Source organism: Psittacula echo (genome assembly GCF_963264785.1).
Source record: "Psittacula echo genome assembly, chromosome: 7".
Classification (NCBI taxonomy): domain Eukaryota; kingdom Metazoa; phylum Chordata; class Aves; order Psittaciformes; family Psittacidae; genus Psittacula; species Psittacula echo.
In genome coordinates, this window is record NC_137740.1 from 65,196,819 (window position 1) to 65,212,185 (window position 15,367).

General features: G+C 38.8%; 1 protein-coding gene across 4 annotated transcripts in view; it reads right to left on the bottom strand.

Moving 5' to 3' along the window:
- CDC14A (cell division cycle 14A) overlaps positions 1 to 15,367 on the bottom strand; it is a 60,052-nt gene that overhangs the window by 21,186 nt on the left and 23,499 nt on the right. For 3 of the 4 annotated variants that reach the window (XM_080622781.1, XM_080622780.1, XM_080622783.1), the window contains exons 5-7: positions 12,832 to 12,911; positions 4,202 to 4,268; positions 1,977 to 2,039 (exon numbers count right to left, since the gene is read on the bottom strand). In XM_080622781.1, the coding sequence (XP_080478907.1) occupies positions 1,977 to 2,039; positions 4,202 to 4,268; positions 12,832 to 12,911 (210 nt within the window). The remainder of the gene's footprint in view (positions 1 to 1,976; positions 2,040 to 4,201; positions 4,269 to 12,831; positions 12,912 to 15,367) is intronic. The other variant, XM_080622782.1, reaches the window with a different exon arrangement.

Consider the following 15,367-nt stretch of genomic DNA (forward strand, 5'->3'; position numbering starts at 1 on the left):
GGTTACTGTGAATATTGGAAATATTAACCAATCTGAACTACAGATGTGTCTGTATATACTCAACACCACATGCAAACATTATGATTAACAAAAAGGAGAACTTGAGTATTTTACATCTAGTCCAACAAAAGGGGAATTAGCTGCCTTGATCATGGAGTGAGGGGTAAGAGCTACAAACGTGAAATAGAATTTCCTTTAGCTGCCCCCTTTAAGTCTTATGCAACTTTTCTCCACAGAACTACACATTTGGAGACCTAACACAGCAGAAACCTGGAACATTTAAAGGTTCTGAAATGTAGCACAGGACATATCTAAACATACAAAGCTGACCACGAGGCATTAAACCAGAGAAGACCTCAGACAGCAGGCAGCTACTTAAACACCATTCACACACATGTGCTTTTCACAGACTGAAGTAATGTTCAGCATCAAACAAAATAATGAGACATCAGTCAACTATTCTAATACTTTTTTCAGGCAGATGAATGTCTAATCCTAAGTATTCCCAACCATCATTTGTGTTTAGACAAACCTCTTCCTTTTGTACATAAAGGAAGCAAACCCCCAGCAATTTCATACTTTACATTCTAGTTACTGGTCATTGAATTCTGGTAATTGAGCAAAGACTATTCCAGTTTCTCAATTTAACCATTCTGGAACATTGCAGTGTACGGAACTCCTTCTACAAGTGCTTTTAAGTTTAGTGACTAGCTACATGCTGTAGCGTGCCTGCTGCAGCCAGCATCTACTGTAGAGATTTGTGTTGCAAATTCAGTGTTTCCATAGTTTATTCCTCTCCTGACTTCACCCTCTTTCTTGAGGTATGCCCTATAGCCGTATGTATTTCAGATATGTACTGAGTCACCCATAGCTTGTTGCTTTTAAAACAGTTGCTTACCAACTGTTACAGACATTTAAGAAAAGCAGTTGTCCTTATGTGATATCAGAAATATTCAGCTTAAGGGAATAAATTTTCAAATGTTTTCAGACTGAGCAAATTTATTCTCATTATTTCCACATTTTCTGAAACAAGAAGGGCTGTGAGGGAAAAATACTGGCTACAGTAAAGTAATAGAGCTCTAAGAAGAGTTAATAGTAAGAGTTAATAATAAGAGTTAATAAGCAGATGTTCAGTACACCTCTAGTTTATGTATCTTTCTCCTTAACCAGAGCAACTTCAGGAACTCAGGGGAGTTCCAAAGACAAGGTCTAATACAACCAAGGGAAGTGTCAGCTCATGGAAGTGTTCTGGGCCAGTTGTATGTACTGCTTCTGTACACAGCCCAGGTCACAGCCACAGCACGGCATATCTTAAAGGCTCTCTGCAGCAACAGAGCTTGAGATAACTGTCTACTATTAGCAGTTAAAAGTGTGTATGTTAGAGAACAAAATCCTAGAAGCATCTAGAGTCAACCAGAGTATCTATTCTTCAGTTGTGGGGGTACTGTATATTCTAACTTATTTTAGGTATTAGTTTTCTGGGACTTCATTAGGAAATATTTGGATGTATTTTCATTATTAGAATGCCCATATAATCCATCCTTACTACAAAAAGTTCAAAATGTGCTTAATCTCTGTAGCTATTTAAAATATGATCATATATTTGCAACTAATGGCATCTCAGGAAGCAGCTCAACAAGTGCTGGAAAAAAACCATGGACTCTGTGGGTCAGCTGAGAGACCTTGGAACGTATCCTGAGGGAAGGTTGGGAAAGCATGAAAGAGGTTCCAGAAGCCAGAAGGGCTACGAGAAAACAGTAGAGTTATTATGTGATGCACTGAAAGGGCAAGGGTATTCATCCTGCATGTTTTTCACACACAGCACACAGGTTTGGATGGACATACCTTATATATGAACACTGGGGTTTACTTGAATTAAAATGCATTTCCAGTATGTTTTAAGTTGTGGGGCCCTGTATATTCTAACTTATTTTAGGTAAATGAAACACATTCAACTCATTATTAAATGTACAAACCTCATAGTGTTCATATTCATCCACATCAAATGTCTTAAAGTCAAAAAATCCATGCTGCAAGGCCTAAAAGGCAACAAGGTGTCAGTTTATACCAAAATATGATATAGAATCTAATTTTATAATACTGGTTTTGAGCTCAAAACCAAAACACTGAATGTTTCTGCTTCTGGTTTATTGAAGCCTCTATGTTAAGACAACATAACATTTTGCACAGATTAACACATAACAAAAACTCCAACAAGGTCACTAAAGCACATCAGGCTCTTTTTTGGCCTTTCAAAGACATTACAATGGGACATAAGGTTGTTGCATATCACTTAAATCATCAGATTGATTCTCCCCATCCCACTATGTACATATGGTTTTTATTGTAAGGCAGATAACAAATTAAAAAGCAATTCCCTTTTTGTCATACATCCATTCAATGATTTCTATGCTGAATACATTTTCATGCAGCTGGACATAACAAAATATAGACCAGTAAGTTTATTGATTTTCTATACTTAATATGACACTCTGACTTTATCACCATCATACCCAGGGCAAAATGGCACATGCAGAATAAAATACTGTCTACAGCCTGTGTTTTGCTTTTAATACACATTCCACTGATGGAACGACTTTCACTGGACTACATTACTCAGTATTTATTATAGGACTGAAAGAAGTCAAGTTTTGTATTTGATTACTGGACTACTATTAAATACACCCATTTTGTACTAAAGGTTTGCGTATTATACCATACCAAACCCCAATTCTGTGAATAAGGAATTCATAGCCCAAATTTCTTCCAAGGAATAGGTGGAAGACAGCTCTGCAGAATATATTTATACTCAATCTAGTGCATTGAGAGAAGTACAGATATTACACAACACTCTGGGACTAAGGTGAGATAAAACCACACCACAAATCTGTGATTTAAAGAAAACCAATCATCGTCACTCTGCCATTATTTGCTACATATAAAGCACCTTTTCGAAGACAAAAGAAAAATAGCTTTGTTATAGACACTGCAGGCTCAATACTGGGGCTGTCATGAAACCTAAGGTACCAAAAGGTTTGTCTTAACAGGAAAACCTATTTCATTTTAGCATGGTTGCCTGGCCGCACTCCAGAATTTGTGGGCCTCCTGAATTACATGTTATGTAACTCACACGCCAAATTTACCCAGGTAGACTGGGATTTTTCTTTAGATTAAGGTTTTTGCTCAAAGTGGTTTTTTCCTCTGTAGGTGAATTGGACAAAAATTCGGTAAGAAATTTTATGGGAACAAAGGAGGAAAAACTGATGTTCAAAGCCCTTCTGATGAGTTTGTTGCAGATAAATTACAGGGACTGCACTGACTGCTTCACAGAGCTTCAGGAGCTGTAGCATGCCACACAAATTAGAGTCTTGCTGTTAACTGACAGCTCCTTTCCCGCCCCCACAGAACTAAAAATATTAAGCTGGATCTCTCTGTTTTCGATTTTGAAGAAACACTTGTTTTGCCACACTGATAAGAATTACAAATAATCTACAAAGTGCCTGTATAGAGCTGGTCACACAGCTTGCTCCCTTCATCAACATCACTGGGAAATGATGGCCAAAATCTCATCTTTGCTTAGAGTATGAAGTATATAACACACGGTTGCAAATTCAGATGTGATGTTATATTTTTAACGAAGCCATACCGGAGCTTATTCTTCTCCAGGACCAGGCCTGTTGAGAGTGACACATCAGAACACCCGTAAGATACATTAGTTTTCATTCTTTGTAAACAATCAGGAGAAGATACAGGTGAACCAAGTGTCTGGGGGTAAGTTGGGACCAAGTACTTGCACGAACAGATCAGATTAAATCACAGCATACCTAGATGTCTGTCACATTTGACTTTATGAGCCTTTGTTATTCCCTTTTACCACTCGTCATAAATGATCTGTTGCAGATCTACAGCAGAGCTAGTGCACTACCTGCTCAGTGTCAAGAACAGCCAGGCCTGGGGTGTTTGCACATTCTGATTCAGAAGGCGAAGTTCAGAAAGCTGTCAGAGGCCAGCCAGCTAGATAAAGGTGTAATCTTCCTCCATGTTCACTACTTGCAGTCCTCAGTAACTTAGGCTTCATGACAGCATACACCTCAACTCACAGCCTTTGCTTTGAAACCAGATCTAATATACTTTCACAGTACTTTCCTTCTTGTTTTACAAGTCAATTGAAATCTGTTTTGCTATGGAAAAGCGTCATTACCTTATTTATTCCCTGCAAACAGTCCAGGATCGTCAGATTGTACGTGCAGTTCCCAAATGAAGCATCCCTATGGATTTAATACAAATGAATTTAAGATACACAGAATTATTTGAAGAACTCGGGGAAAGGCAGCACACAATGGAATATATTCCAGTTATTTCATCCTCTTTAAGAACTCTGAATTAAAGTTCAAAGAAGACACCTTGTGAGAAGCTTGTTGATGCGAAAGCACACTCCTACCAAAGATGTAGCCCCGTTGAACTGCATTTAGATACTACAAAGCATTTTAAGTGCTATTTTACATCAGCAACTACATGCCCTTTACGGAATTATTCACGCTGTCCTGGAACAGGAAGCTTTGCATCCTCTCTCAGTCGTGTAAGGATAGTAGTAAATAAAACAAAACTTACTTTAACCATTACTCAAGTCTTCATTGAGTTGCACTGTCTAACAGTGAAAAGCAAATAGACTACTAGTCTGGATTTCATTTACGGGCTCGTTTCGACGTCTGATTACAGATGTGATTCAAAAATATCGAGATATAATTAAAGTTACTTAACCTCAGTTCTGCCACTATGAAAACAACAGTTTCTCTTTAAAAGATGACAGGATACCCCAAAGCAAAACATAGTTAAGTGGTTAAGAGACAGCAACATAAAACCAAGTAACACCACCAAAAATATCAGCAACAAATGCAGTGTGGCAAGAAGACAAAGTACTTTTCACAGTGTGCTTCAGAGCAGTTTGCATTTTAACAGGGTTCTCCCTGGGCAGATTATTTCCTAAGCACTCATTGAAGGAATGTTTTCTAGTTTTGCTCTAAGCCACCTTATCCAGAGTGCTAAGAACTGCAATTCAGCAGAACAGCAACATTTTAGGTTTCAGCCAGCTACAGCTTTAATCTATAATTGAGTCAAAATTGCAATCTTTCATTGAAAACTTTCCTTTGTTGATAGACTACTTGCTCTAAGTTGTATGAAGGTTTTATATCGATGTGCTCCTTCAATTCCAAGTACTTTAAGACTAGAATATTCTCTCCCATTCTTTCAGAAGAGAGTAAGCAGCTTTGAGCAAGCAATGTTGATAGAAAAACGTATTTAAGCAACTGAAAAGCTCCAATTTTGGTAATGTCATATTACAGGCAGGCTATTCTAGAAAAGCTTTCAAGTGATTAGAGTATTAAAAAATACTTAGTACAGTGTTTTAGAATAGAACTTTCAAGTGTGAATAAACCTTCAAGATCCAAATCCAGCAAAGCAGGTTTTCAAAATGAAAAGCCAGAAAGTATTTTCATTACATTAGATAAGCAGAACATACCAAAGCTGTAAAATGTAACTTAACAGACAATACATTTTTGACAGGAGAAAGTTAGATATCGTTTTAGCACAAAAGGATTTTCGCAAACAAAAGGGTCTTCCAAGCAAAAACAATCTTAAGGCCCCCATGGGAACATGCGTAACAGAAAAGCTGTAAAAGCTGTGACAGTTTTCTGAAGGGGCTGACAGAAACAACACCACCTAAACCAATGCAAACCACAAAATTAACTATTTAGAGAAATATAAATGGAAGACATGATTGTAGCACGTTCTGCAGCACATGTTCTTTTGCTATGGCAAGAATCTAGTTTTATTTCCTTTATAAGTACCACTCCAACTGATAAGGCATCCGACACTGCAGTACATAAGCACAACACCAGGGAAAAAAGCCACATAATCTCTAATCCATGAATAGCACAGAGCAAGAGAGAGAACAGAGAGGAGGAAGGGAGGGAAGACACCGAACTCAACCTCGCTGTCCAAGGTAAGCCTATCACAATACCAGGTGTGCAGTATTCATAGCTACAGTGCCCACAGACAGCTATTTCCAGTGAGGTGCACATGGATGCTAGCAGCTAACATCCACTGCCACATCAGCCATGCCTCAAACGTCTCCTTTCTGTCATTGTGCACCTCACCATTAGAGTAGGAGCACTCTGCCTGGAGAAAACAGCTCTGCTGACACATGCCATCCACACACAGCGGAATAACAAAGACTGAAAGCCAGCAAAATTCAGAACAGGCAAAGTTTGGGAATGAACAATTGAAAAGCTGTTCAGGCCTGATCTCAAATTCCCAGAAACTCGAAGCGCAGCAGTATTCTAATGTTGGGGCTATTTGTTTTTAAGAAACACAACACACTGAGTTAACATCCGCAAACCTCACACACATATTCCCCCCCCATTTATCTTTTGTCTAGGAATGCAATAATGGATTGAAACCATAAACAAGCACAAGACACGAATGACAGTACAGCAGGGTGGTGAACAACACCTGGAAGCAGCAGCTTGACATTACCTCATGCTTCAAGAGGAAGCATGAATATATGTATTCCTTCTTTTCTAGTTTCCCAAAGCACAACTGGCTGATCAGAATCAACTCCAGGCGCAAACCCCTATTTTTTACTCCAGAATTTTGAGCTAAGCTACCTACAGGTATTAAAGCTTAGGTGCAAGAAAAAGAAATTCATCTGGCAGAAGTCTTATTCTGCATGCTGGATCCATCGATACAGTACAGCAACATCTGAACTACAGGAAAGGCAAGTGCCTGCGGACTCTATAAGGAGGTGAAACCCAAGTTGCTCGTTTCAGAACAAAAGCAAGCAACAAAATACACCTTACAGAGCTGTTTTAAATGTTAAAAAAATGGAAAAAGGTTTATTTAGGAGGCCCAGCTGCAGTGTACTTATGAAGAGCCATTTTTAACTTCAATCTTCCTATTAAATGCATGATGTCATATTATTCTAGGGAAGTGTTAGTATTCCTGTAGAGTTCAGTCAAAGGGCATTTTGCAGAGCTGTTAGGACAGATGCTTAATGACAATCTTACTGCCAACAACATGTCTAGAAAGGCCCAGAAGTACTTAAAAAGCAAAGATTGGGAGTCCATCATGACCTGATTTCATGAATGTTTTCAATAAACTACTTGAGTAAAAAAGCTTCTTGTTCAGAGGGAGCTGGCTGAGGTATTTTAAGTCACTTACTGTTTTGGCTCTTTCTTTGTTAAAAGCAAACCTAAAACAAACCTCCCCCCATTAATCACCTCAATGAATGTTTGTTCATTCAAACACTTGAATCCTCACCTTCCAGGTGGAGGTCGAGTTACCAAGTTCTTTTTCTATCCCAGGGAAATGGGTGAGAAGTCATGTCAAATCATTAGAGTCATACAGTCCCAGACTGGTTTGGGTTGGAAGGGAGCTTAAAGCTCATCCAGTTCCATCCCCCTGCCACGGGCAAGGACACCTCACACTGGAGCAGCTTGCTCCAAGCCCCTGTGTCCAACCTGGCCTTGAACACTGCCAGGGATGGGGCAGCCACAGCTTCTCTGGGCACCCTGGGCCAGCGCCTCAGCACCCTCACAGGGAAGAGCTTCTGCCTTAGATCTAACCTGAACTGCCCCTGGTTCAGTGTGAACCCATCACCCCTTGTCCTATCACTACAGTGCCTGATGCAGAGTCATTAAGAAGCTTGGTAAGTATTTAAAAAACAAATTTCATGTTATTTTCTTTAATCCTCCTGAATTAATTCATTTACTGGAGAAAACTAAATCATTAAAAACTAACGCAGAGCAGCTAGTTCCATTCCACCACTCTTTGTGCCAACCCATCTTCCTACTGATTTTGTGTAAATTTCCAGACCATGGATAAAAATATTGGATACTGTCAGAACGGGTATTAACCTTCACAAAAATCCTGTTCGAAATGCAGCTGTTCTCATGCCAGATTGAGAAGTCGATTATATAGCACCGGATCCACCAGCATGCATTTTCTTTCTATCAATGACAGACATATTTCAAAAGGTTTAGAGCAATAATTAATAAAACTAATTTTAGCTTGCATAAAATGCAGTAGATTCTGAATGGGCCACACTTTGTACCACAGTAACACCAAATGAACAGCACTGTTATAAGGAAGAGCATTGTAAAAGAAAAATACATTTACTAACCTTGAAGAAACATATGATTTTACATGGAATTGAAATTAATTCCAGACATTCTTCCTATTTAAACTTATTCTCTTTCTTCTACAGTCAGCATCCTATCCTACAGAAAACTAATGTATGTGCTTATGTTTAAGGCAGTAGGAATTGGGACTACTTGTTGGTATAGAAAAACATTCCAGTGTTTTTACTGGTATAAACCAAGCTATTTGCATTTCAAATGTTAAATCTTTTTGTTCAACTCAAAAGTCTGTGTTTTAAAAAGCGCAGAAGAGAAAGCAAGACCTCATTTCATCTCAGAGTGATAGAAAGGAGCACATATAGACATCCCTGGCACCGTTTTACAGCGCGGGAGCTCCAATTCCTGTTGCTGATGTCTCATTACAGTATTCTTCCAGTCTTCTACGGCCAAATGCACAACCACCTTGATTTCAAACAGTGTTTTACCAATTGTCACCTGATAGCACTCTATTTGCTTTCAAAATGAGAAAAACGTGTCTGTTTCTATGAGATACAGATGTGGTATGAATCTGAGCCGGCATTCCGGAGCTGCAAATCCCACATCTGATTTCACAGTTACTGTAGCTGACCTCAATACTGCAGAACACTTTCCTTCCACCAAACCTCTAAACACTGTCAATAACAAAACAGTGTTTGCCCAGCACTTGGCCAATAAAGAAACAAAAGCTACAAACTAAAATCTAACCCTGGAATTCACGTTGTATCTAGACTCTGAACACACGCTAAAATATACTGGGTTCTCTTTAATATAAAGTCAATACAGAGCAGTTTAAGGTAAAAATGTAAAGCTTAGTTTCACAGTGGGAAACTTGTATTTATGATGATTTCAAATGGGGTTAGCACCATTTTCTTCAATGGAAGTGAGAAGTTACAGTGCAAGATGTTCACCGAAGCGAATCAGCCAAAAATAAGTGTCTCAAGACAGCCTTGCCTTATCTTCCTGCTTTGTCTCTAATTTTTCTATGATAAAACCAAACTCAGAACATTTCCCTGTATCTTGCAAGAGGGGAATTCTGATTGCTTCCACCCCCAAGCAGTATTTGCTGAAGCTGTCTTTAACTGAAATACCAGCTAAAGATCTAAGCCGATTAAAGCTTTTTGAGGTCACTGAGCTAGAATAAAGTAGATCAGTTTCCCAGTGATCACTTCATGTAAGCATTCCTCAGTGCTCCATAAAGAACCTGACAATCCTGCAGCTTCTGCCTATTGAAAGTTATCTTTTGCCTAAATAGAAGATATTTCAGATATGAAAATAACCACTTTGTTAAACAGTCTGGCTGTAACAATTCAAACAGAGAGGACCTATACTATAGAAGCTGGAGCCCAGAACTTAGATATTGTACAAGAATAAATTCAAGTCAGTAAGAACTGAATACCAATGATTCAGTATCTCAAATTCTTTCTTTCCTAGACCTTAGAATAGGAGGGATGAAGTAAGACATTTGGCTACGGTTTTCATTATACAGAAGTGAGTTTAGTTCTTTTCAAGACACTAAAGATGTGAAGGAGTGCAAACTTTCTCATAGCACCAACTTGTCTCTCCACAGTCGAGCTTGATGCCAAGCAGCTATAGCGCCCCTCACCTGCAACTGCTTCCAGCACAGGTTCATTTGCTGGAGCCTCAGTATCACGCTCTATTTTGCACCAGAGGTGTCTTAAATGTCTTGGAAGGGACAGGGGGAGAAAAGAATCTGAAAGGCCCTGGAAAAAACAGGGAAGGAGGAATCAATTCTTTCTTCCCCATTCCCAGCTAATCTAGATTGTCCCACTGCAGGCCCCCATCAGACCCTACCTGCCCTCCTCTCAGCCCCAGTAATTCTTAAGCTCCTTCTGCATCTCTTCTAGCTCTTCCTACGAATTCAACTCCCAAATATTCCCTCCCTATCAGATTCCCCATTTCTTACCTAGGCTCTTATCTTGTCTGAATCCTTCAGTTTCTTTCCTCACTCCCCTTGTCTCACCTCCTGTACAGCTAGATTACACAGCCTTCCTTCTCAGCAGGACAAACTATACTGCAGTAAGAGAATCTGCTTAGGCTCTAATCCAGTGTCAAGACCTGACATAGTCCAAAGCAGCTGCAATAGAAACTTAAGTGCTTTCCAGCCCCAAGCCATGTATGAAAGAACACTCAAGAAATCAGAATGTTTAATTCTTCTAGCAAAAGCTCGTAACACTGTATTCCTTTTAGAAACAGCACGGCTCTGCTCAAGATTGCCTCCCTCATATCCTCTAAAATACCCAAAGCTTTGTGTTAGAAACCCTCAAAACCATGCCAAAATCCACACCACAGAAAACCCACCACAAAACACACATCCTCTCCCAAAGAACTTGAGTTTCAGCCAATCATTTCTCTCACAGCAACCCAGAGCTCGAAACACAGGGACAAAGACTGCAGAGGATTGATGTTTCAGAAGGCTGCCTACTCTCTCTGTTATTGCCCTCTTCTACTGAAGCTGATAAACAGAACAAAGTGGTTATACTTTTGTAACCATTTTGACACGCCAGACTGCAAAACCTGAGTAGTCGCTTCGCTGGAGATTGCCTTCTTCAACATTTTCAGCTGGTGTTCTCTCCCAAACATGCACTGCTCTTTATATATAACGTAAAGTTAACTTTAGAAACTCTTGTTGCGTTTTGTGATTTTTTTAACTCCCTCCTTTGCTGATATAACTCTTCTATTTTGGAATAGAATTCTATGAATTCAAACTGATGAGAATTTGCTTTGAATAATTGACACTTAAATGACATTGGTTTGTGTCATTATATTTGTGACTGTGGTTCTTACAGCCACACAAGAAATCACAGAGCCAACTACGTTCACTACTCCCTACCAGTCAAGCAGAAATAGCAGTTTTTATTAGTACTGCTGTTATCATCAGCATTATTATAAAGAATTGGTTGCAAGGCAAAGGTCTGTAGCCTTGGTTTGAGGAAACAGGGTCTGCAAACACACTACTCCTCCCAGTTACAATTTTGGGATCTGCCAATTCGAATTCTTCATTTAGTTTCCTCCACACCTTAATCTTTGCTTTGGCAGGGGAGAAAGGAACCTAAAGACATAACAACTTACTATAATTCCAAAGAGTACGTTTCTGCCATTGCTGAACAAGATCCAGCTTTTCCCAGATAAAATACATCCTCCACTACTGGGAGTTTTGCCTTTTAAGCAAGTCCTGAATAAGCTAAGGTTAAGATTCTGAAAAATTTAAATCACTTTAGTATTAAAAGCTCTTATAAGAAAGAAATATTCCTGCCAAAGTTGAATTACTGAGAATTTTATATGAAAGGGAGAATAATGGTTTTCGGACTCCACCAAAATGCTACAGATGAAATTCCCACAAGGAAATTCTACTTGTTGCTTTCCCCAAAATAATAAGGAGATAGAATGTACTGACACAGTTTCTGTGCTCAGAATAATAGTTTGCTTCAAAGAACTTCTTCTAGCAACTCTCCAGTAGCTGAACCTTCTGTAAATAGAAAGGACCAATGTAATTATTTCAAACTGGGAGAAGATTAGGAACCAAAGAATCTAAAAGGTGGAGAAAACTATACACTGAACACTATAACTTAGATCATCACTCCTGGATTTTATATAGAATTTGGACCACTGACATGTTTAAAATAACTCATTTGTTTATGCATTGTACCAAGTATATTTTATAATTAGCTAAAAAAAATGGATATTGATAGCTCAGCAAACTTCTTGGGCTTTAGAGAGCTACCAATGACCGGGTCAGTGTATAAACTCCCTGCCAATATAAGCTATCACTGATTTTAAGACTCCACAATCAAACCGGACTTTAAATACAAATCTACCACCCCTGCAGTTTATACTGTATCTGGCTCATGCACAACCTATGAGGAGAGAGAATGTGATCTTCCTTTGCTGAGTGGCTGTAGAATCAGATGAATACAATACAGACAGGGTAGGCCTACATTCACAAATGCACTGGCTGACAGCGAACACCACTTGTGACATGCTGACTGCCCAAAAATAGGAGGATTTTGACCTTCTTGTAGTTGCCTTTTATTGCCAGTGTTTGCATAAGAATAGCATGAGGTATTTTATTCCTAAAGCGCAAGGGCACTTCACGGCCCAAACCAGAAAAAAAGTTTGGAAGTTTCCATATTAGATAGGCATGACAGCTAGGACTCCTCAGATTTAAGTCTCAGTAGGACGTTAGTACAAGGAATAAAGACAGATTGATAGAAATTAGCTACGATTCATTGGAAACAAATAGGCAAAGCATCTTAATTTGAACATCAGTACTTGCTCTGCAAAAGAGAGAAAACGTAACAGCATCAACCCCTCTTCATTCAAGTAAGTCTAGCAGCTTAGGTACTAGGGAATTTAAAAGATGGGAATGACTTCCAACTAGTAAAACACTGTACATGATGAAGTAAGGTTTGAATTGCTCAATCACAAACATGCTAAACTATTTTCAAAACCTGATAGTTTGCAAGACTGGAAGTTTTACTTAACACTTAACTGAATCTCAGTGGCTTTCTTATTCCAACACAGAACAAGTAATCCCACCAGAAGTAAATGATATTTTTTCCTGGAGATCAGTCTGAAAAATCTATATTTAGCAAATTCCAAAACACAAAAGTTAGGCCCATTTCTCATGTTCACATACCTAAATGGAAGATAAGGTGGATTAGATCCAGACAAAAGTGTTCTGTAAGCGTCTTCTGGTGTTTTCTTCAAGTATATTACCTAAAAGGGATGGGGGGGAGAGGAAAAAATATCAGCCCTGAGCCTGAAAAGTCATTAACCACATGTAAGCTTCCCCAGCCCATTACACTCCTAAGAATGTATGCTATACTCCTTCATGACCAACTCCTAGGACATTAATAGGTCAGAAAAGACATACCTACACAAAGTAAAAGACTAAGAAATCAACAGAAGTCAACAGCAACTGGGAATTCTGTTTTGTGTGATCCCCCTCTTCTAAAAAATAATAAAATAAATTAAAAAAAAATAAAATAATCACATGTTGTGGCAACTGAGAGATTTTAAGACAGATTCAACATCATCCTAAGAAGAAAAACAGGCATCTATACCAGGAGTTCTCTGCCCAACTTCCGATGAGTCCAAGTATCACAAAGAAAACATTTTTGCAGCACAGCTCAATGGAAGATTTTCCAACACAAACATTGTTTGATTCCTAATTGTCAATATCAAACTACTAATTACACAAAAATAGCTAATTCAACAAGCCAAACCTGTTACTGTTAGACCAACATACAGTTAACGTAACACCCTAAGCCAAGGCTCATTTGGCTATCGCTGAACACCATCAGCTGCACTGGCTTAAGCAAGAAATCAAAATACAACCACATCATGTTGCATTTCAGTTCCTATTTGTGCAGTAAAACTGATCCTGAAATAAAACTAACTTGGAAAATATATAAGCAAGTTATTATTTACAAAAGAGCTGTAATCCAGTTTGCACTGGCGGATTTCATGCACACAAGCATGTTTCTTAAACAATGTCACACAATTTCCTTCGCCTTTTCCCCTCCAACTCACACCTAGCACCTACATGGCTCCATATTAACTCTATGCACATTTAACTCTTGAATATAAAGCATTCTAATAAGGATTTTCTTAACCAAAACATAGGTTAGTTCCTTATCTAAAAGCTTTATTCAATTTTTGACCTTAAGCACATTAGAATATAGGTAAGTGATGGCCACTTCCAGAATATCTGCAATTTGCCTGAAGTCTAGAGTCGTATCTCAAGTTAATGGGATTCTCAGTATTCTCTCAGTATTCTGTAAGGTATCACCATGGTAGGTAGATTTTCTTGCATTTCTTCCTCAAGCACGGACGAGGCAGACAGAAAAGAGAAGGATAAAACAAACCCCATAAAGTTGACACAAGTAAAACAGCCTGAAAAACTCTTGCCATGATGGAGTGAAAAGAGGGTTCAGAACCATCTCTGGTGGTTTTAAACCACCAGCTGTTTCACTGCTTTGAACAACTGGTCTACTTTTGGACCAAAAGCCTCCACACAAACTGATCTGCCTTCGAAAGACCTATTCCCTGACATGGATTTTTTATTTGCCTGGATTTCCACGTTCCCCCCTCCTTAATCTCTGAAAGCAATGCACCCTTTCCACCATCAAACCAGACCACAATTTCTAAATGGAAACCATTCCATTCACTCTATGTTATCAGAACAATTGTTGCTTTGTTGCTAGCTCAACCATTGCATTCTTTGTTGTTGGGGTCAAACCAGTTATTGCTAATATTGGAACAGATCGAGAGATTTACTTAATGAATATATGTATTTACCTAATTCAACAAGTGAGGGGCCCATTTCTTTGTAGTTTTAAGCTGTCATGGTCTGTCTGCAGCAATGATTGCTAACTAATGGCACCAGCATCATGCTTTCAATCCCTGCTACACAGCAATGCTATGCTGCTTTCACAGCTCTTTGTAAGGGATTATTTTAGCCTGTAAAAGAAGTTTCCTTTGTCTTTCCCTCTTAGTCCACTTCACCACAAAGGTTTTGCATTTAAGAAGTGTGCATCCTGTGCAAAACATTTCAATAGGGGGTGTATTTCAGAGAAAAGTGCTGATTTCATTCATGCCAATGTCAATAATCGTGCCAGTTACTCACCTTCACAGCCTAAAATCATGCTTATAGTCAAAAGATCCTTAAAGGGGAGTTCAGAGGACTTGAGGGAAAGATGAGTTTCCATCTTACACAGTTAGGGAGTCAGAAATCTGAAGTGAATCTGTACTACATGAATGTTTTTCCAGTGCTGCATGTTTTAGTTCACAGAAGTTGTGGTACTTCAAAGCTGTCTCTGCTCAAAGGCATACATATACATGCCCAGTGAACCAGACACTGCTTGCTCCTAACAAAGATACTGGGCTGGAAACAGGAGAAAGATTTTAAGAACACAAAAGGAAGGAGGAGAGGTAAAGAAACACTGAACAGAGCTCCTGAAAAAACAAAGTATTGTGGATGTCAAGAATAATGCAGTAACCGAAGAAAAAGAAGAAAGAAATGGAGAAGGAAACACGACCGTACTTAAAATTAGGGATATCCATCAAGAAAATTTGAGGGAGGTGTGTTTTCTGACTCTATCAATGAAAAGTCAGCAGCTGAAACTTAGCTCCAGTTTTCAATCTAATATGTTGAATCTTCAGAGAGCTTT